We start from the raw sequence: 23273 nt of genomic DNA, 5'->3' as shown, positions 1-23273 counted from the left end.
ATAATAAACTCGTTAGGGTTTTTCCCTTATTTCTTTATCCAAAAACCAATACGGACATCCAGAACTCATTTTTAAGCATTGTGCAACCATTGGCAAAATAAAGATTAAAAACATAGACTCTTTGCTTCAAGGAGCACACATAGAGAAATGCACACATACAACACATACACATACAACATAGCAAGTATCCTGATAGTGATATTCACCATCTATTTATCTCATGGGCACAGAGAAAGTACATTTAATTCAGTTAGATTAAACAACACACTCTTGAACAACCAGTGAGTCAAAGAAAAAATCAAAAGGGAAATCAAAATATATCTTGAGTCAAATAAAGATGGAAATGCAACCTACTAAAATTTATGGGATGCAGGTAAAACATTTCTAAGAGGAGAATATATAGCTATAAATGCATGCATTAAAAAAAAGACAGATCTCAAAAAACAACTTAACATTACAAGGAACTAGAAAAAGAAGAAAAAACTAAGACCAAAGTAAGCAGAAGGAAGAAAATTATAAAGATTAGAGCAGAAATAAATGAAATAGAGAATAGGAAAACAATAGAAAAGATTTTTTTAAAAAGCTAATAGTTCTTTGAAAAGACAAAGTTGACAAATCTTTAGTTAGATTAACCAAGAAAAAGAGAGTGAATTCAAATAAAATTGTAACTGACAAAGGAGACATTACAACTGATACCGCAGAAATACAAAGGATCATAAGAGACTACTGTGAACAATTTATGCCACAAATTGGATGACCTAGAAGAAATAGATACATTACTAGAAATGTACAACCGGGTGGGACTGAATCATAAGGAAACAGAAAGTCTGTATATCCAATAATAAGTGAGGAGATTAAATCAGTTATTGAAAACCTCCAAGGAAAGCCTAGGACCAGATTATTTCACTAGTGAATCCTCCCAAACATTTAAGAAGAATTAACACCAATCCTTCTCAAACTCTCCCCAAAAACTGAAGAGTAGGGAACTCTCCAAAATTCATTCCATGATGCTACTAACATTACTTTGATACCAAAGCCAGATAAGGACAGTACAAGAAAAAAACTACAGGCCAATATCCCTGGTGAATATAGAGGCAAAGATTCTCAACAGAATACTAGCAAACAGAATTCAACAGCATAATGAAAGGATCACACACCATGATCGAGTGGGATTCATTCCTGGAATGCAAGGATGTTTCAACAAATGCAAATCAATAAATGTGATATATCACATTAATAGAATAAAAGATAAAATTAATATAATCATCTCAATAGACGGGGTGGAGCATTTTAAAAATTTCAATATCCTTTCATAATAAAAACTCTTAACAAATTGGATATATAAGTAACATATCTCAACATAATGAAGGCCATATATGACAAGCCCACAGCTAACAACATACTCAATGGTGAAAGGTGAAGTTTATCCTATAAGATGAGGAACAGGACAAGGGTGCCCACTCTTATTCAACCCCATACTGGAAGTCCTAGCCAGAGGACTTATCTGGCTTTGGTATCAAGGTAATGCTAGAGCAATCAGGCAAGAAAAAGAAATAAAAATCATCCAACAGAAAGGAAGAAGTAAAATTGTCTCTCTTTGTAGATGACATGATCTTATATATAAAAAACTCTAAAAACTTTTTTTCTGTGTTAAAGCAGAAATTTATTAAAATGTATTTATGTAGAGTTTTATAAACAACAAAAAAAGTACACAATCCTCATCAGTCAGGCCATCAGCTCTATTCTCAGAAGTGCTTTGAGAGAAGACAGATTTCTCTACCTTTCCCGTAAAAAATATTGGTTTATACAGCTGAAAATGATGCATGTATTACACCAGCTGTTATAAGAACAATCCCATTGAGATCCCAAAACCTCTGCAGAGAGTGAAGAGATTTTAGCAAAGAACCTCCTCCAGAATGCAATGCCTCATCACAGAGGTGTAATGCAAGAGACACATAAAAAGGTGGCTGTGTCAGAGAGTGTATGTGATCTGATGGGTGAGCCGTGAAGAGGTTGATAGCCCAGGTAGGCAGCCCCACACTGTAGAGCCTGGCCAGCGAGGATTACATGGCCTCTAAGACTTCTTCCTACTCCTTATCTTCTGAGCTGGCTATTCCTCCTGGAGGTTTGGTCTCCAGAAGTATATCAGTCACATTATGAGGTGCTTTGCCAAAGGCTCCTGCTGTAATTTCAAACAAAACCTTATCAATTCCACTTCTGCTACTTCTTCCATTTCTTCCAGACCATCCGTGCTTTCAAAAGTGTCCTCTATCACCTCTTCCATAATCCCAGCCTTCATAATCTCTTTGGACAATTCCCATATGGTGCCCTGGATTGATGAGATCTTCACAAGACTCCAAGCGGCCTTCATCACTTCTGTGCTCTTTTGCAGGGAAAAGAAGTGGATATACCTTGATATACCTGGTGGCCATTTGTAGATCTTCCTTGGGAAAATATCTATCCAGGTCCCATTTTTAATTGGCTTATTTGGGTTTTGTTTGTTTGTTGGATCTTGTTATTGAATTTGACTTCCTTCCTCAAACCACCAGCTGGTTCTTCATCGATGAGGACAGAGTTCATGTGAGCTTTGGGTGCATAAAGCTTGCTCACAGCCTTTCTTGACCTATCAAGTCATTAGCCAGAACCATGCAGACATCCTTCTGGCCCTTCTTGGCAGCATCTTTCACAGATTGTTTCTCTCTTTACTTTTCTCTTTGGATATCACTCATTTGCCTATCTGCCACTCTCATTTTCTTTTCTAATCAACAAGATCAACATACAAGAATCAACTGCATTTCTATACACTCACAAGGAACTATTTGAAAATGAAATAAAGACACCTCCCCACCCCAGCATTTAGAATAGCATCAAAAAATTTTTCTTAGGAATAAATTTAACCAAGGAGGTGAAAGATCTGTATACTTTCCAAACTATAAAACACTGATGAAAAAAACTAAAGAAAACAAATAAATTAAAAGATATTCTGTGTTCATGGATTAGAAAAACTAACATTGTTAAAACGTCCATACTAGTCAAAGTGATCTACAGATTCAGTGCAACCCCTATTAAGATTTGAATGGATTCTTTATGGAAATAGAAAAAAATTCTAAAATTCATATGGAAAAATGGAAAACCCTAAATAACCAAAGCAATGAGAAAGAAGAGCTAAGCTGAATGTATCACACTTCCTGATTTCAAATTATATCACAAAGCTAGAGTAATCAAAAAAGTAGGCATAAAAACAGATACATAGGCCACTGGAACAGAACTGAGAATCCAGAAATAAACCCATGCATATATGATCAACTAGTATTTGACAAAGGAGCTAATACTACTTAATGAAGAAAAGATAGTCTCTTCAATAAATGAATGGAAATAAATGTTGGGAAAACTAGATATTCAAATGCAGAAGAATGAACTAGACCCTTATCTTACACTATTCACAAAAAGGAACTCAAAATGGATTAAGACTTAAATGTAAGACCTGAAACTGTAAAAGTTCTAGAAGAAAACAGACGGGGGTAAGCTCCTTAACACTGGCCATAGCAATGGTGTTTTTGGGTTTGACACCAAAAGCACAAGAAACAAAAGAAAAAGTAAACAAGTGGTACTACATCAATCCAAAGAGTTTCGGCACAGCAAAAAAAATAATCAAAAAAATGAAAAGGCAATCTGTGGAATGAAAGAAAATATTTGCAAACCATGTATCTGATAAGAGGTTAATGTCCAAAATATACAAGGAAGTCAAACTCAGTAACAAGATCCAACAAACAAACAAAACCCAAATAAGCCAATTAAAAATGGGACCTGGATAGATATTTTCTCAAGGAAGATCTACAAATGGCCAACAGGTACATGGAAAGGTCTACCACATTCATCACATTGCTAATCATCAGAGAAATGCAAATTTAACCACAAGGAGCCATCATTTCACATAGGTTAGAATGGCTATTATCAAAACAAACAAACAAACAAAAAAACTGAAAAATAAACTACCATATGATTCATCAATTCTATTCTGGGTATATATCAGAAGGAAATGAAATCTCTATCTTGAAGAGCTATCTGTGTCCCAGGTTCATTTTAGCATTATTTACAATAGCCAAGACATGAAAACAATAATGTACCTATCAACAGATGAATGAAAAGAAAATGTAAGATATCTATATCTATCTATCTATATATATTCCATTCATATAATGGAATATTATTCAGAAGGAAATCCTGCCATTTGCAACAACATGAACGAACCTTGACAGCATTATGCTAAATGAAAGAAGTCAGAGAAAAACAAGTACTGTATGATCTCACTTATATGCAGAATCTAAAAATACTGAACTCATAGAAACAATAGATTGGTGGTTGCTAGGGATGGGGGACGCAGGGGGGGATGTGTGAGGGTGGTCCAAGGATACAAACCTTCAGCTTTGAGATGAATAATATCTGGGATCTAATGTACAGCACGGTGACAATAGTTAACAATATTATACTATATCCTTGAAAGTTGCTATAAGAGTAGATCTTAAAATTTCTCACCATACACACACACAGAAAGAAGTAACTATGTGAGGTGATGGATGTGTTAACTAACCTTATTTTTGTAATCATACTGCAATATATACAGGCATTAAATCATCACATAGTACACCTTAAACTAACACAATATTACATGTTCATTACGTCTCAATAAAGATGGAAAAAAATGTCAAGCAAATATTAACCAGGGGGAAAAAAAGAAAGCAGAAATTCAATAAGGCAAGAAAGCAGGAAATGCATTCCCTGCATGTGTGTACTTTTTCCAGGACAAGGGACAGGAAGCAGGGAGTTTCCGATTCCCCTCTTCCACCTCAAACACACATAAAATCTTATAATTCATCCCCTCTAGCAGAGCAGAGAAGTGCTGCCTCCAGCAGGATCTGTATTCCCCACTAATCTCTGAAACTGTACATTTTTGCAACTATTTGTAACAAATCATTGAATTAATTTCCTTTTTATTTCCTTATGAGAAAACTAAATTACTAATATTATCAAAATGTTCTCCCTCACTGGAGAATTCCCCTGATTCTAGTGTTTGGGTTTATATGATTCCATTTGGAGTTGGTTTTAGGAGACATGAATTTTTTTTAAAAGGAAATATTCAGTACTGAAGCTGGTCTAAGCATTCTCCTCTCTGTAGGATTTTTTTTTTCTTTTTTAGGTTCCTTCTCTCATCTTTTATTCACTCTCTGCTTTAATAGTGCTACTTTCCATACAGCCCTTTTCATTTTCAAAATGTATCCAGACTTTTCAAAATAAATGTTGGCCTCCCAAATATAAACCTTGGGGCTCAGATGGATCGTTTGGGGATAATCCCTCAGTTCCCATAAAGAAAGCCAAAGTTTTACAAAGACCTTTTGCTTTATAATCTTCGCTGAGCACAGCCTACAAGAGATTGGGTTTGCAGATATTTAGAGCATTTTTTTTTCCTCCTTTCTTAGTCTGCTTGGGCTGCCAGACCAAAATACTACTGATCACGCATAAACACAGGAATTTATTTTCTTAGGGCTCTGGATACTGGGCAGCCCAAAATCAAGGTGCCAGCTAATCGTGTTCCTAGCGAGGGCTCTCTCCCAGAGGCAGACGGCAGCCTTCTTGCTGTGTTCTCACCTGACGGACAGGAAGTAGGAGCTCTCTGGTATCTCTTAGTAGGCCATTAATCCTATCAGAGCAAGATGCCACCCTAAGGACCCTATTTAACCTTAATTACTTCCTTTTACTCCAAATACAGTCACATTGGGGATTAGGGCTTCACATGAGTTTTAGGAGAACACAAGGCAGTCCATAGCGCCCCTGAAAAAACTGTACTACAAAGTCGACATGGACAAATGCACAAAGAAGCTATCCATTTCTTCAAGTCAATTATCCAGCGGCAGCAACTTATTGGGAAAAAGACTTAGTAAGTTGTCACCCGCCACTCCCTCTTCGGCCCCTCAGAAGGTGGATACTACTTTCTCTTGTGTTTCAAAGCACTTTTAGGAGAGTTCTAACTCTGCAGGCCTGAGAGCTGACTCTGCCTGGGCATTTTTACAAAGATGAGATGTGCTCCTTCTGTCCACCACGCACACCTCCCTCTCCGCTGGAACAGCTGAATGCTTCTTCATGAGACAAGCATCTTTCCTTGGGTGACTTCCATTTGCTCTCTCTCCTCCAGGGACCTCTGTGTGCCATGCTTCTTTCTCTCCAGCAGAAATCTCCCCTTTCATCTCATTTGCAACCTTCCTAGATGTTGGAGACCATCCACTCCCTCTGCAAAGTGCTATGCAAGAGCAGGCTACCCGCACCCCCCGCCATCACCGCTCCTTGGCCTCTCAGCTCTGTGTAGTACATCCACCACCATCTTCCGCTGCGTGTGGCAGCCTCGCCTCCCTCCGTGTAGTCTGCCCTGCAGGTGGAGCTGGGAGAGGCTCGTGTTCAGGAGGGGTTCTCGAGTCTGGCTGTCATTCGCTCCTGCTCCCAGGCTGAAGGGAAGGCCTATTTGAGCTTTGGTTCCTGGGGTGGAGTTGCACACAGGAGAACAGAGACCTCATTCCTGCTTTCCTGTAATTCTGTGCCACCTTCCCCCTCACAGTGGAGGACACAGAACTAGGGCCCGGACTGTTAGGCAGTTCTCACTTCTCTGAGAAGTGCACACTATAAAGAAGCAGGAAGCATAAAGAAAGAAAATAGAAGAACTTATAATGATGCACACGGTTTCTATTTATACCATCAAATTAGCCTCCTATCTTTCCTTCTTTCTTCCTTCCTTCCTGCCCCCCACCTCCTTCCCTCCTTCCTTCCTTCCATAGCCTCAGACCAATCATCAAGCACCTGCTCTACAATGCTCCAAGATTTGTTTTGCATAAATTTTTATTAAGTTTTTACTAAAGTTATACCCATAAAAAAAAAATCTGTCAGGCTAAAAATTAAAATGCAATCAGTTAAAGAAGCACCTTAAGCAGATATTCCCCTAATTCAACACTTGGTTTCTTTTGCAAGCTGCATGTTACTTTGGGGGGCGCCTGGGTGGCTCAGTCAGTTAAACATCTGCCTTCAGCTCAGGTCATGACCTCAGGGTTCTGCGATCGAGGCCCAAGTCAGACTCCTCACTCAGTGGGGTGTCTGCTTGTCCCAATTCCACCCTGCCCCCCCACTTGTACACTTTTTCTCAAATAAATAAATAAATAAAATCTTTAAAAAAAGAATAAAGCTGCATGTTAATTTATTTTTATTATTTTTTTATTATGTTAATCACCATACATTACATCATTAGTTTTTGATGTACTGTTCCATGATTCATTGTTTGTGCATAACACCCAGTGCTCCACGCAGAATGTGCCCTCTTTAATACCCATCACCAAGCTAACCCATCCCCCACCCTCCTCCCCTCTAGAACCCTCAGTTTGTTTTTCAGAGTCCATCGTCTCTCATGGTTCGTCTCCCCCTCCGACTTATTCCCCTTCATTCTTCCCCTCCTGCTATCTTCTTTTTCTTCTTTCTTAACATATGTTCCATTATTTGTTTCAGAAGTACAGATCTGTGATTCAACAGTCTTGCACAATTCACAGCGCTCACCATAGCATATACCCTCCCCAATGTCTATCACCCAGCCACCCCATCCCTCCCACCCCCCACCACTCCAACAACACTCAGTTTGTTTCCTGAGATTAAGAATCCCTCATATCAGTGAGGTCATATGATACATGTCTTTCTCTGAATGACTTATTTCACTCCGCATAACACCCTCCAGTTCCATCCACGTTGTTGCAAATGGCAAGATCTCATTCCTTTTTATGGCTGTATAATATTCCATTGTGTATATATACCACTTCTTCTTTATCCATTCATCTGTCGATGGACATCTTGGCTCTTTCCACAGTTTGGCTATCGTGGACATTGCTGCTATAAACATCGGGGTGCACGTACCCCTTCGGATCCCTACATTTGTATCTTTGTGGTAAATACCCAGTAGTGCAATTGCTGGATCGTATGGTAGCTCTATTTTCAACTGTTTGAGGAACCTCCATACTGTTTTCCAGAGTGGCTATACCAGCTTGCGTTCCCACCAACAGTGTAGGAGGGTTCCCCTTTCTCCGCATCCCCGTCAACATCTGTCGTTTCCTGACTTGTTAATTTTAGCCATTCTGACTGGTGTGAGGTGGTATCTCATTGAGGTTTTGATTTGGATTTCCCTGATGCCGAGCGATGTTGAGCACTTTTTCATGTGTCTGTTGGCCATTTGGATGTCTTCTTTGGAAAAATGTCTGTTCATGTCTTCTGCCCATTTCTTGATTGGATTATTTGTTCTTTGGGTGTTGAGTTTGATAAGTTCTTTATAGATTTTGGATACTAGCCCTTTATCTGATATGTCATTTGCAAATATTTTCTCCCATTCTGTCGGTTGTCTTTTGGTTTTGTGGACTGTTTCTTTTGCTGTGCAAAAGCTTTTTATCTTGATGAAATCCCAATAGTTCATTTTTGCCCTGGCTTCCCTTGCCTTTGGCGATGTTTCTAGGAAGAAGTTGCTGTGGCTGAGGTCGAAGAGGTTGCTGCCTGTGTTCTCCTTTAGGATTTGGATGGACTCCTGTCTCACATTTAGGTCTTTCAACCATTTGGAGTCTATTTTTGTGTGTGGTGTAAGGAAATGGTCCAGTTTCATTCTTCTGCATGTGACTGTCCAATTTTCCCAACACCATTTGTTGAAGAGACTGTCTTTTTTCCATTGAACATTCCTTCCTGCTTTGTCAAAGATTAGTTGACCATAGAGTTGTGGGTCCATTTCTGGGCTCTCTATTCTGTTCCATTGATCTATGTGTCTGTTTTTGTGCCAGTACCATACTGTCTTCAGGACAGCTTTGTAATAGAGCTGGAAGTCCGGAATTGTGATGCTGCCAGCTTTGCTTTTCTTTTTCAACATTCCTCTGGCTATTCGGGGTCTCTTCTGGTTCCACACAAATTTTAGGATTATTTGTTCCATTTCTTTGAAAAAAGTGGATGGTATTTTGATGGGGATTGCATTGAATGTGTAGATTGCTCTAGGTAGCATTGACATCTTCACAATGTTTGTTCTCCCAATCCATGAGCATGGAACGTTTTTCCATTTCTTTGTGTCTTCCTCAATTTCTTTCATGAGTATTTTATAGTTTTCTGAGTACAGATCCTTTGCCTCTTTGGTTAGATTTATTCCTAGGTATCTTATGGTTTTGGGTGCAATTGTAAATGGGATCGACTCCTCGATTTGTCTCTCTTCTGTCTTGTGGTTGGTGTATAGGAATGCCACTGATTTCTGTGCATTGATTTTTATATCCTGCTACTTTACTGAATTCCTGTATGAGTTCTAGCAGTTTTGGGGTGGAGTCTTTTGGGTTTTCCACCTACAGTACCATATCATCTGCAAAGAGTGAGAGTTTGACTTCCTCTTTGCCGATTTGGATGCCTTTGATTTCTTTTTGTTGTCTGATTGCTGTGGCTAGGACTTCTGATACTATGTTGAATAGCAGTGGTGATAGTGTACATCCCTGCCGCGTTCCTGACTGTAGGGGGAAAGCTCTCAGCTTTTCCCCATTGAGAATGATATTCGCTGTAGGTTTTTCATAGATGGCTTTTATGATATTGAGGTATGTACCCTCTCCCTATACTCTGAAGAGTTTTGATCAAGAAAGATGCTGTACTTTGTCAAATGCTTTTTCTGCATCTATTGAGAGGATCATATGATTCTTGTTCTTTCTTTTGTTAATGTATTGTATCACATGGATTAATTTACGGATGTCGAACCAACCTCGCAGCCCAGGGATAAATCCCCCTTGGTCATGGTGAATAATCCTTTTAATGTACTGTTGGATCCTATTGGCTAGTATTTTGGTGAGAATTTTTGCATCCATGTTCATCAAGGATATTGGTCTGTAATTCTCCTTTTTGATGGGGTCTTTGTCTGGTTTGGGGATCAAGGTAATGGTGGCCTCATAAAACGAGTTTGGTAGTTTTCCTTCCCTTTCTAATTTTTGGAACAGTTTCAGGAGAATAGGTATTAATTCTTTAAATGTCTGGTAGAATTCCCCTGGGAAGCCATCTGGCCCTGGGCTTTTGTTTGTTGGGAGGTTTTTGATGACTGCTTCCATTTCCTTAGTGGTTAAAGGTCTGTTCAGGTTTTCTATTTCTTCCTGGTTCAATTTTGGTAGTTGATACATCTCTAGGAATGCACCCATTTCTTCCAGGTTATCTAATTTGCTGGCATAGAGTTGCTCATAATATGTTCTTATAATTGTTTGTATGTCTTTGGTGTTGGTTGTGATCTCTCCTCTTTCATTCATGATTTTGTTGATTTGGGTCATTTCTCTTTCCTTTTTGATAAGTCTGGCCAAGGGTTTATCAATCTTGTTAATTCTTTCAGAGAACCAACTCCTAGTTTCGTTGATCTGTTCTACTGTTCTTTCTGCTCTGATCTTTATTATTTCTCTTCTCCTGCTGGGTTTAGGCTTTATTTGCTGTTCTTTCTCCAGCTCCCTTAGGTGTAGGGTTAGGTTGTGTATTTGAGACCTTTCTTGTTTCTTGAGAAAGGCTTGTATTGCTATATACTTTCTTCTCAGGACTGCCTTTGCTGTATCCCAAAGATTTTGAACAGTTGTGTTTTCATTTTCATTGGTTTCCATGAATTTTTTAATTCTTCTTTAATTTCCTGGTTGACCCATTCATTCTTTAGTAGGATGCTCTTTAGCCACCATGTATTTGAGTTCTTTCCAACTTTCCTCTTGTGATTGAGTTCTAGTTTCAAAGCATTGTGGTCTCAAAATATGCAGGGAATAATCCCAATCTTTTGGTACCGGTTGAGACCTGATTTGAGACCTAGGATGTGATCAATTCTGGAGAATGTTCCATGGGCACTAGAGAAGAATGTGTACTCCATTGCTTTGGGATGGAATGTTCTGAATATGTCTTTGAAGTCCATTTGGTCCAGTGTGTCATGTAAAGTCTTTATTTCCTTGATGATCTTTTGCTTAGATGATTTGTCCATTTCAGTCAGGTGGGTGTTAAAGTCCCCCACTATTATTGTATTGTTGTCAATGTGTTTCTTTGCTTTTGTTATTAATTGCCTTATAAAATTGGCTGCTCCCATGTTAGGGGCATAGATATTTACAATTGTTAGATCTTCTTGTTGGATACACCCTTTAAGTAGAATACAGTGTCCTTCTTCATCTCTTATTACAGTCTTTGTTTTAAAATCTAATTTGTCTGATATAAAGATTGCCACCCCAGTTTTCTTTTGGTGTCCATTAGCACGGTGAATTGTTTTCCACCCCCTCACTTTCAATCTGGGGGTGTCTTTGGGTCTAAAATGAGTCTCCTGCAGACAGCATATTGATGGGTCTTGATTTTTAATCCAATCTGATAGCCTGTGTCTTTTGATTGGGGCATTTAGCCCGTTTACATTCAGAGTAACTATTGAAAGGTATGAATTTAGTGCCATTGTATTGCCTGTAGGTGACTGTTACTGTATATTGTCTGCGTTCCTTTGTGATCTATGCTGCTTTTAGGCTCGCTCTTTGCTTAGAGGACCCCTTTCAATATTTCTTGTAGGGCTGGTTTCGTGTTTGCAAATTCCTTTAGTTTTTGTTTGTCCTGGAAGCTTTTTATCTCTCCTTCTATTTTCAATGACAGCCTAGCTGGATATAGTATTCTTGGCTGCATATTTTTCTCATTTAGTGCTCTGAAGATATCATGCCAGTCCTTTCTGGCCTGCCAGGTCTCTGTGGATAGGTCTGTTGCCAATCTAATGTTTCTACCATTGTAGGTTACATATCTCTTCTCCCGAGCTGCTTTCAGGATTTTCTCTTTGTCTCTGAGACTCGTAAGTTTTACTATTAGATGGCGGGGTGTTGACCTATTTTTATTGATTTTGAGAGGGGTTCTCTGTGCCTCCTGGATTTTGATGCCTGTTTCCTTCCTCACATTAGGGAAGTTCTCTGCTATTATTTGCTCCAATATACCTTCTGCCCCTCTCTCTCTCTTTCTTCTTCTTCTGGGATCCCAATTATTCTAATGTTGTTTCGTCTTATCGTATCACTTATCTCTCGAATTCTGCCCTCGTGATCCTGTAGTTGTTTCTCTCTCTTTTTCTCAGCCTTTTTATTTTCCATCATTTGGTCTTCTATATCGCTGATTCTCTCTTCTGCCTCATTTATCCTAGCAGTTAGTGCCCCCATTTTTGACTGCACCTCATCAATAGCCTTTTTGATTTCGACTTGGTTAGATTTTTGTTCTTTTATTTCTCCAGAAAGGGTTTCTCTAATAATTTCCACGCTTTTTTCAAGCCCGGCTAGTATCTTTAAAGTCATGATTCTGAACTCTAGGTCTGACATCGTACTAATGTCCGTATTGAGTAGGTCCCTGGCAGATGGTACTACCTCTTAGTAGTACCTTCTTTTTGCTGAGGTGATTTTTTTCATCCTGTCATTTTGTCCAGAGGAGAATAGATGAATGAGAGAACAAAATGCTAACAGGTTAACAACGTCCCCAGCAAATATACTCTTTACAAATCAGAAAAGACCTGAAACCAGGGGAAAAGAAAGGGAAAGAAAGAAAAAAGAAAGAGAAGGAAAAAAAAAAGATAAAAACAAAAACAGAACAATACAAAAAAACCAGAATATGATCAAATATGATCAGGCTAGTGCATAGATCAGTGCCACACACTAGATTTTGGGCATATTTTGGTCTGTTAGAAAAAAGTGCCTCCTAAAATTTTAAAGGAAGAAAGACTTATGTACAAAATAAGGGTTGATACAATGAAGGGATGGAAGATGACTGTTAAGATGAAAAGTATAAAAGATTTTATAAAAGGAATTGATAAGATAAGAAGTTGTTTGAAAAAAGAAAGAAGAAGATTTAAAAAAAAAAAAGAAAAAAGAGAATGTGATCAGGCAGGAGACTAGAACAAAGCCATACACTAGTGATTTAGGGTATATTTTGATCTGTTAGAAGAAACTGTATCTTAAAATTTTAAAGAGAGAACAATTTATATATATATGCCAAAAATAAGGGTAACTACTATGAAGGGATAAAATATGACTCTAAAAATGAAAAATAAAAAAAGTTTTTTAAAAAAAGGGATTGATAAGATGTTGGTTGAAAAAGGGAAAAAGAAAAATTAAAAAAAAAGTTAAAAAAATTAACTTTGAAAAACTAACGAATCATTGTAAAAAAAGCCATGAATTCTATGTGCAGTATTCCCCTAGCGCTGGAGTTCTCCCGTTCTCCTTGATCAGTAAACTTGGTCTTGGCTTGCTGGCTGTTCGTGCTGATCTTCTGGGGGAGGGGCCTGTCGCCGTGGTTCCCAAATGTCTTTGCCGGAGGCGGAATTGCCCCGCCCTTGTCGGTCCGGGCTAAGCAAGCTGCTCGGGTTTGCTCTCAGGAGCTTTTGTTCCCTGCAACCTCTCGCTACAGCTTTGGAGGACCAGGGTGAAAATGGTGGCCTCCCAATCTCCACCCGGAGGAGCTGAGAACTTGGGGCCCCGCTCCTCAGTGCGCAGAGAAAAGCAGTCACTCCCGTCTCCCTGGTCTCTGGCCGCACTCCGTGCTCACCGGCCTGTGACCGAGCGTTTCTATCTCTGGCACCCGACCCCGTGTGGAGTCTCCAAACCCAGCAGATCCCTGCGGTGAGCTCCCGCGCCGCTCCTCCCGGGGGAGGGAGGGGAGTCTCCCCGGCTCTGCCACTTGTTGGGTCCCCGCTGGAGGAGCAGTGGCCCGACTGGGCCGCGGATCACAGTTTATGGCAACCCCGAGCTGAGAGCCTGCGCCTCGGCTCCGTCTCTGCAGCCAGCTTCCCCGCTCCGATACCTGGGAGCTCTGCTGCACTCAGGCACCCCCGGTCTTTCTGTGACCCCGAGGGTCAGAGACCACACTGTCCCGCAAGGGTTCCACCCCCCGCTTAGCCACTGGAGCGACGTCCCTCAGTGGAGCCGACTTCTAAAAGTTCCGATTTTGTGCTCCGCAGCTCTAGCACTTGCCAGAAGCGGCCGACGGAGGCCCCTCCCCCACCATCTATCCTCCCGAATATCTCCTGGGATTCACTTCTCCATACGTCCTACCTTCCAATAAGTGGTCACTTCTCTGTTTAGAGAGTTGTTGCTACTCTCTTCTTCGATCTCCTGTTGAGTTCATAGGTGTTCAGAATGGTTTGATCCCCATTCAGCTGAATTCCTGAGACCAGACTAAATCCAGGTCTCCTACTCCTCCACCATCTTGCTCCACCCCCGCTGCATGTTACTTTTAAATCAAGTCTGTAGGGCCACCGGCATACGGTTTATGGGCTCAGAGTCTGTCTGCCTCGGTGGAATCCCAGCCCTACCACTTCTGACTATGCTCTTGACCAAGTTACTTAGGTTCTCAAAGGCTATATTTCTCCACCTCTAACTAAACACAGTAATAATAATAATGCTATCTCATTCAACTATTTGAGGCTAATATTAATCAACACATGTAAGGTACGATGAAAGGGCCTGGCATCTAGTAAGTCTTTAACAAATATTATATCTTATTATTACTGTTACTATTATATTAGTCTTAAGTTTTTATTGAGTACCTATTATCTGCCTAGAATTTCTGTAGGCAGATGAGATATGTGTGTTGACTGGCCTGACCTACTGAATTGCTTGACCCAGGTGAGTGTTTCAGAGCAGTGCCAACAAGGCCTTGCAGGGCACCTGGGAGCATCCCACCCGTGAGGCATGTGGAGCCCAAGTTTCGGAGACACCACTGTCATGACCAGTGGCTGTCATTGTGAGCCTCTGGGATTTCTTCTAGTTGCATTTAAGACTCCTCATGAAAGCCTGGTAGACAACACAGTGCAATAATCTTTCCTCATGAAACAATGTTGTAATGTGCTTATAAAAAATAATGGACTCTCATATATCCACATCTTCACATCATTTTCAAGGGCAGCCTTGATTCCTTCCATCTTTTCATGTTTCCACCAGGAGAGAGATAACTTTACTCAGTGCTTCCTCAAAGCACAGCCCCTTTTGTATGGGGTCTAGGAGCGGTAACAGAGCAGGAGATGCCTACTGAATGGAACCACGAGGCTCATAGGCAACATGAAGTAACACGAATTTAAGCAAACCGGGGAATGGTTTCTCTGTCCTGACGCTCCTCCAGGTCGATGGCTCACGTGCTTGCCTTCTCTGGTACAAGTCCTCTTGCGTTCCCCTTGTGACCGCCTCACACGCAGCGGAAGTGCAGCTCAGGCAGCGGGCCCCACCCTGGTTCTGCTCAGGAACATTCCCACAGCACATCAGCTACCTCTTCACTCAACCACAGCCCATCAGAACAACTGCTTACCCATGGACAGAGTCTCTCAAGAGTTTACAAAAATAAAAAGTAGCTTCTTACTTCAAAAATACTGGGCCGTTTGCAATGACATGGATGGAGCTAGAGAGTATTATGCTAAGCAAAATAAGTCCATCAGAGAAAGACAAATACCATATGATTTCACTCACATGTGGAATTTGAGAGACAAAATAAATGAGCAAAGGGAAAAAAGAGAGAGAGTGAGAGAGACAAATCAAGAAAGAGAATCTTAACTATAGAGAACAAACTAACGGTTACCAGAGGGGAGGTAGATGGGGAGATGGGTGAAATAGGGGATGGGGATCAAGGAGAACACTTGTGAGGAGCACCTGATGATGTACGGAAGTGTTGAATCACTATGCTGTACACCTGAAACTAAGAAATAGAACACTGTATGTTAACTAACTGGAATTAAAATAAAAACTTACAGGGCGCCTGGGTGGCTCAGTGGGTTAAGCGTCTGCCTTCGGTTCAGGTCATGATGCCAGGGTCCTCGGATCGAGCCCCACACTGGGCTCCCTGCTCAGTGGGGAGTCAGCTTCTCCCTCTCCCTCTGCTGATCCCCCCCGCTCGTGCTCTCTCTTCTCTCTCAAATAAATAAATAAAATCTTAAAAAAAAAACTTAAAAAAAATTCAGGACACTCGGCCAAGGAGTCATGTTGAAATGTGCTTTGACAGATAGGCTTTAGAAGCACTTACCCTTCCTTCCCTCTGAAGCAATCGTTCCTCACACCTGCCGAGCTCTGCACATTCACAGAGCACATCAGCAGCTGTTCCATCTTCATACCCACGATGGGAGGCAAGCTGCTTATGTTGATAATAACGATAATAATAATAATAGTAATAATAAAAACTTTCATTGAGAGTTTACTTGGTGCCAGTTGCGGAGCCCTGTGACTTGTATGGATGAGCTGGGCTATCGTTAACAACTCTGATGATCCCTGTTGAAAGATGAGGAAACCAAAGATCAAGACAGCAACCTGTCCCCATTTTACAGATGAGCGCTCCAGTGACTCGTCCCAGCAGGTGGTATGCCCAGGTGTAGCACCAAGTTCTCCAAGGCCCTTTCTAAGGCACCATACTGCTTTTCAGCATCTCCAAGTCACCCATGGGGTCTGAGGCCTTTGGGGCACCACTCTGGGGGCTCACTGTCCCAGCCTGGAAGAGGTCAGTCACAATGGTCAGTCAGCTGTGCCCACAGGCCACGCTTTGTGCACAGACACAAAGATATCTCATAACCAAAGGCAAAGGGCATGATCCCAGTTGGAAAGGACTAACAGGGGTCCTTTGCCTCTGAGGCCAGGGCTTGAATCTACAACTAGTTAGTGCCAGTTCCACTGGCGTGCTGTCTACATAATGCAAACCGTGGCATTTGGCAATGGCTCTTAAATTTGGCACACTCCACACTCCTCCTGGACCCACGAGATAACATAACCAAATGTTTTCCGATGCTGTAAGAAATGAGTATTTTGCAGGTAGGAGGAAATGCAAACATCATCCGTATAAGGGGCTCCCTGCATCTGATCCCAAGGGCAGAATGGCTCCCTCCTTCCCGATCCTTCAAAAGGTTAAATGTGAGCAAGGGCCCAGATAAATGGTCACAATGCAAACGAAGTCATGTAAATAAATGCATCTCTGATCTTCGCAGGCTGGTGATGCCAAATATACCATCTGCACCATTTCTCATGACGAGTCGATTTTTTCCCTCCCTGAATGTCCCAAGCAATGAGAAGATGACCATGTTTATGCAGACCAAGGCATGCATCATTTGATACTCTTGGACTTTTTTTTAGATTTCAGATCCACAGAGAATCAGGAGCATTTATGTCTTTCTAGATTAGCTTGGAGTTGGAAGAAAGAAAGAAATCTCACTAGAAAGGAATAGGGCACATATCCAGGGCCTGAGAGGGTACTTGCAATTGATTCTGATTTTTAGTGGGTTCTAGTAGCATCTGCAATCTAAGACTTCTCCCCTTGCCCTTCACTCATTCACTTATCAAAAGCCTTATCAGAATCTAATTATGGTGGGAGCCATGTTGGGTATTATGGATGCAAAGATAGATAAAATACGGAGCTCGCCTTAGAGAGATATTCCTTGTGTTGTGAGAATTTGCTTGGCATGATTTATGATAACTTCTTGAGAAATAAAAATTAGAGGAGTCTGTAATCAGAATCACACGTGGATGGAGCATCCTAAAAATACAAATGACCAGAATATATCCATCCCTTCAATTACTAATCCACTTATAGCAGGGCTCAGCCATCTATGTTATTTAAAAAACAAAACACAGATCAAACTTGTAGGTCAAGGGGTGAGCAAACATCTTTTTGTAAAGAGCCACACAGTAAACATGTTCAGTTTTGTAGGTGATACAACTTTTGTTGCAACTATTCACCACTGCCTTGGTACCGTGAAAGTAGCCACAGACAACACAAGAATGAGAGGGTGTGGCTGTGTTCCCATAGCACTTCACTGTTGCAAAAACAGGCAGCGTGCTGGATTTAGCCTGTGGGCTGTAGTTTTCCACGTCCTGTTCTAGATGATTCTTACAGGCAACTAGGCTTGAGATCTACTTGCCTTTGGTGGGTGTGGGACCTACCCCACCACAAATATGAACAGAAGAATACTGCTTCTCCCATCCACATCAGACTGTGGAAAACTTCCTTCAATGCAGTTTCACACTGCCTTGCAAGCCATACAATTCTTACTTTGAATCTGATCAAATACTTTGCCGAGATCCATATTCAAACACCCTTCTTGTTGGAGAGAGGGAGTTTGACTAGAAATACAGTCTACACCAAGAAATTAATCTACCTACATTCTAAGTTTGTCTGAGACCAGAAAAAAAATAGATATTTTTATGATTATTAGATGTATCACTGCATCTTAGGATCTGGCATAGAAAAGAAATATAGAGCTTTCGAAAGACAGTTTTTAAATTCTAAGGTTGGTCTCAGCTCTTAATTTATAATTATTATATTTGGTAGACTTCAGGAAAACAAATCAACTTTTAACTATAAACTATTTGATATTCTTTTAGTTCTAAGATTTTGAAATACACTTCGTGCTTATTGAAGGGCAAATTGACTTCAACAAACATTTAGGAAATAACAACTTTGGAACCAGTATTCCAACTCTTGCATAATACACAGTGTTGTGGGAGAAACAATAACAAAAAGTATTCATAGCCTAAGCGATAAATGCTCTAATCAGGGGAACACTGCCACAGGAGCGACTAATTCTCTTTGAGCGGGGTTAGGGTGAAGGAGGCAGAAGCCCAGAGAGCACGGGGCGGGGGGGGGGGGCAGGAAGAGTCATAGGGAGGAGGCAGCATTTGAGCTGGGCACTGAAGGATAAGTAGGAGCTCTCCAGGCAAAATGCAAAGGAGGGGGTATTATTTGAGCAAGGGCACTGAGTCAGGAAAAGCGCTCATGTTTAAGGAGTGATGTCTAGGCTACTCTGACCTGAAGGCAAGATGTCTGGGGATAGGGGAAGAAAAAGAAAAGATAACAGCCTGAGGGGAGGTCTGGGGTCAGACAGTGAAGGCGAGGGTGGTAATGCTAAACCTTTGAGCTTTTCTTTTTTTTAAATTTTATTTTATTATGTTATGTTAATCACCATACATTACATCATTAGTTTTTGATGTAGTGTTCCATGATTCATTGTTTTCATATAACACCCAGTGCTCCATGCGGTACGTGCGCTCCTTAATACCCATCACCAGGCTAACCCATCCCCCCACCCTTTTCCCCTCTGGAACCCTCAGTTTGTTTCTCAGAGTCCATAGTCTCTCATGGTTCGTTTGAGCTTTCTTTTAATAGGCTAAGGGAAGTCGTTTACATTTTAAAGCAAGGAAATAACCTAATCTTGTCTGAATTTTAGAAAGATTATCCTGAGCCAAGAGCAGAGCCAGCCTTGAGCTTGTTAAAATGTTCAAAATCTGACCACAAAACAGGGGTAGTAAAATCTGACCACTGCTCCCACCCCCCCACCCCCGAAGCTAAACAAATTCCCCAAATGCCAGGATCCTGAGAAAGTGTCTCCAGGGAGCAGACTTTCTTTGTTCCATTCCTTCTAGAAGGGGGCAGGGTACCCCCTGGGGCCTAGGGCCCAACTTTGTCACCTACCCCCCCCCAACAGCCACAGGTGGAGAAAAAAATACTACAGAGCCAGAAAAACAAACAAACCAACAAACAAAAATCCTTTCGATAGTCTGAGAAAGAGACTTTGAAACACAGGCACTTTCCTTTTCAAAAGACAGTGCTGGGGCCCTCATGCTCTCTTCATTCAAACCAGCTCGCAATCACCTGCGCAAAGGTACTGGGTCTGTGGGTAAAATGCAGTGGCCACCAACGGTCCCATCGAACTTCACCGTTTTTTGAGCTTCATGTTTGTAACATCCTCATTAATGGAATATGCCCTTAGGTGTATCTATGGTGCAGACGCTTCTCGGTCCAGTTGTATCTTAAATACATGCTTTTGTTCTCTTGACTAGCGGTCCCTACCTCGCAGGCGTTTCCCCACCCACTGTACGTGCTCCTTGGGGCGGGAGATGGTCAGAGACCCTGGCCTTCCCTACAACCTAGCCGCCTTCTTTGCGTGACCCCCACTCCCCATCTCAGAGCAGTTACAGGACTTCAAGAAGACCAAAGGAGGCTGCCGCTACAAGGAAAAGCAGTGCCCCCTCTGTTGGAAAGGTGGCCAGGTGAGCAAAACTCCCCAGAGCGGAAACTGGTCCACCCACGGCAGGCCGGCAGGCACTTAATTAGGGCTTTTAAAGAGATGCTTTCAATAAGCATTTATTGACCATTTGCTGTGCCTGCTATAAAAACCTAATAAGGCCCAGCAGTGATAAGAATTTGCTCTGCGTTGTCTACTGCTTCATCAGAGAAGCTCCGAGATTTTTCTAAAATCATGCAAGGGGAAGAATAAAATCCTTCCAGGCCACCTTTAGCACCACAAAGACCTTTCTCTCTCCCTCTGGTCAGCCGTGTCAGACAGGGTCTCAGCAGAGGAAAAGCAGCTGGCCCTGGGCCAGAGAGCAAGCCGCTGGTCTAAGGAGAGAGAGAAAAACTACAGAAGCACGCGCTCACTTGACTTGATTTCTGGTCATAAAGCAACCAATTACCCGACGAGGATGAAACAGCAGTTGTTGTTTTTTTTTTCCCCTATTCTGTTTTCACAATCATCTTTCTTCCCTGTTTCTAAAATTGATTTCATTCCCATTTAGCTAGAAGCCAAACAGAGCCCTTAGTCCACTGTGTCCCAGTTCACTCTCCATCATGTCATTTTATTTTAAATTTAGAATCCAAATCCTTGTTTACATGTAAATAACTCAGTGTTATTTATGCTTATTTAAAAACAAAAAGAGACCACTAATTATCAATATTGTTTGACATATACCATTTCCAGCAAAAGATCCTATTACGAGTGCTAATTTTTCATTATTTAAAGATAGTTTTTAGCTCTTTTTCTCTTGAGGACTGGGTTTGGATAATTGAGATTTAAAGAAAGATTGAAAACTCTTTGGCTAAAAGAGAGGGAAAAAACTGAAATGTTAAGTACAAAGTTGTCGTCCACTATTGCCCTTCTCTTCAATAATGGAAATCCAGTTTAGGGCACCATGCAAAAGAGCATCCTTATATTTTTAAATTGCAAGTGTCCAATTATGTACAAGGGTCAAGGCAGAATGGATCTGAAGGAGCTCAATTTTAAAATCCCTTTAAAAATCAGGACAAAGGATGCTGCATTATTAAACTAAATGTTTAAAAACGAAAAGTATTATGTGTGCCGCATGGGGGAAGATCAGATTTTTATTAATGCAAGTTTTAAATGCTGATTAATCCTCTTGAGAGTCAGTTTCCCAAAGCATTGGATTGTATTCAAGTCGTTTTCAAAACGGCACATCACTTCCATTATTCTGAATATTAATTGAACAACATTATAACTAAGGATACAAAGCAAGATTTAAAACATGATTACGGCTGTCAGTGCTTACATCTAAATAAGTCTTTGGAAATTCAGGCTTAGAAGGAAAAAAAAATGTTGGAAATTGGTCTTAGAACAGCAAAGATCTCTCTTAGCCTTTTTAAAAAAAATGAATGTGACGCTTAAGGACTCCAGGAAGCTTCAGCTGGGACTTGGTCTTAATGTATTTATCTGGGCAATTCTCAATCAGAAATCAGAGTTACTTCTGACTTGTGATTTGGGAAAATATCAAGGGCATTTTCTTTAGGGGAGAAGAAGGGGAGCCAAAGAATATTATTAGTTGATAGAATTTTTCCACTTCCTTACTTTGCATTTCTATTTCAGTCTCCTGTCTAAACCCAAAAAATCAAAGAATTAGCCAAATTTAATCAAATAAAATATTACTATGATTTCAAAACAACTCATTAAGCTGAGAGTCAAGCAACTGCAAGTAAGTAATGACTTATTTTCACAATAACCAGTTGTTTTCATTCAACCTCTTCTATCTCTCAAATCCAGTTTAGGGGTACATAAGATCCCCATTTCCTCACCAGAAGCAACAGAAAAATATTGGCTTCTCTTACGACCTGGAGGAATTTTAGTTTTGTTTTGTTTCCTTAAACGGTTGCTATGTGTTTGAGCGATAGCTCTTTGTTCGAAAGGATGCAAAAGCCACTCTTACATCTAATTCTAGTAAGATAAATGGCATTATGAAGGGAATATTAAAAATTTACAGCCCTCTTTACTAAGTTTACTCGTCAGCCAAACATGCTGAATATTGCATAACACACACACACACACACAAAAGCATGCCATCCCGACGATGAAAAAGATATGAAGAAATAATGATGCAATGATAACAATTCTGATGGAGTTTGCAGATCTCCATCGCTGTTTGGCACGTCATTTAACTGCATTGCGCCAAACCAGCAGAATCATGCAATATGTTAGCATAAAGGGTCCACAGTTTAAGGGGAAAATCTAGAAGTGTTAACTATACACTGTCTAATTATACAACCTTACTGTCCCAGAATGTGATTTCAGAAACCATTTCTGACATATGGGAAAAGGGTAGAACAGCTGGTCATTAAGGTTTTCTCAAGACTATTTAGCAACACACTTGAATGTAATTAAAGTGAAACACTAAATACTGCACTTGTGGCACAATGTATTTTTAATTTTTATGGCATGTGGTAAAAGTAAATAGATGCAGAGCATTCAAGTTTCTCCATCCGGCATCCAACTTGTAAAGATACAGTGTTTGGCGGAGCGCGCGCAGCGTCCTGGTATAAGTCACAGACATCCATGTGGGGTGTTTAAGGCTGTCTTAAAGGAACTGAATTTGGCAATACTCTGAGGAATGTCTACTGGGAACTCCCAGACAAAGGATAAGATGAATTTGTTCATTTATTCATTCATTCATCAAACACGACCTGGAATTATTTTTTTGAGGAGGAAGACATTAGCCTGGCCCTCGCGTAGCTCACATCTCATTGTGTTTAAAACACAGAGGCGGAAGGTGGTTAAAGGGTGGTGGGAGCACCAGGAAGGTGTGTCTGGCCCCCACTGGGTGTGTCAAGCAAAGCCCCTGGAATAGGAGTCATCTTAGCTAGAAAAAAAAAAAAGCTTATGCAAAGGCTAAAAAAAGAAAAAGAATGTCATGTTATGAATAGAATCTTTACAGTTACCGGATGTTCACAATGTTCTGGCCTGGGGCTAAGCTCCTGACTATTATTTCATTTACGGATGAGGAAACTCATAGGACGGTTCATGGCAAAGCAGTTAGGGGGCAACTTACCCAGAATTCAAACCCCAGTGTGTCTGAATGCCAAGTCCAACTTCTCTATATTACATGTCCAAATTGACATGTATGTAGCACGTTTATTTCACCTTCAAAGAACTACATGTATAAATTCAGTCCTTATCAAAACCCTGTGATTAAGATAATGAA

The 23273-nt window shown here is 40.7% G+C and overlaps 1 protein-coding gene and 1 pseudogene across 1 annotated transcript in view; both read right to left on the bottom strand.

The window, feature by feature from the left end:
- The window catches only part of LOC112828773 (uncharacterized), a 193714-nt gene that overhangs the window by 41823 nt on the left and 128618 nt on the right, over positions 1–23273 (bottom strand). The window contains exon 6 of the mRNA XM_073900272.1: positions 16054–16295. Coding sequence (XP_073756373.1) covers positions 16054–16214 — 161 coding nt within the window. The 5' untranslated portion in view covers positions 16215–16295. The remainder of the gene's footprint in view (positions 1–16053; positions 16296–23273) is intronic.
- On the bottom strand, positions 1803–6330 carry LOC112828484 (charged multivesicular body protein 3-like; annotated as a pseudogene).

Source organism: Callorhinus ursinus, unplaced genomic scaffold (assembly GCF_003265705.2).
Source record: "Callorhinus ursinus isolate GAN/ISIS: 27379988/994484 unplaced genomic scaffold, GSC_fseal_2.0 scaffold13, whole genome shotgun sequence".
Taxonomy (NCBI): domain Eukaryota; kingdom Metazoa; phylum Chordata; class Mammalia; order Carnivora; family Otariidae; genus Callorhinus; species Callorhinus ursinus.
This window is presented reverse-complemented; position numbering and strand designations above follow the sequence as displayed.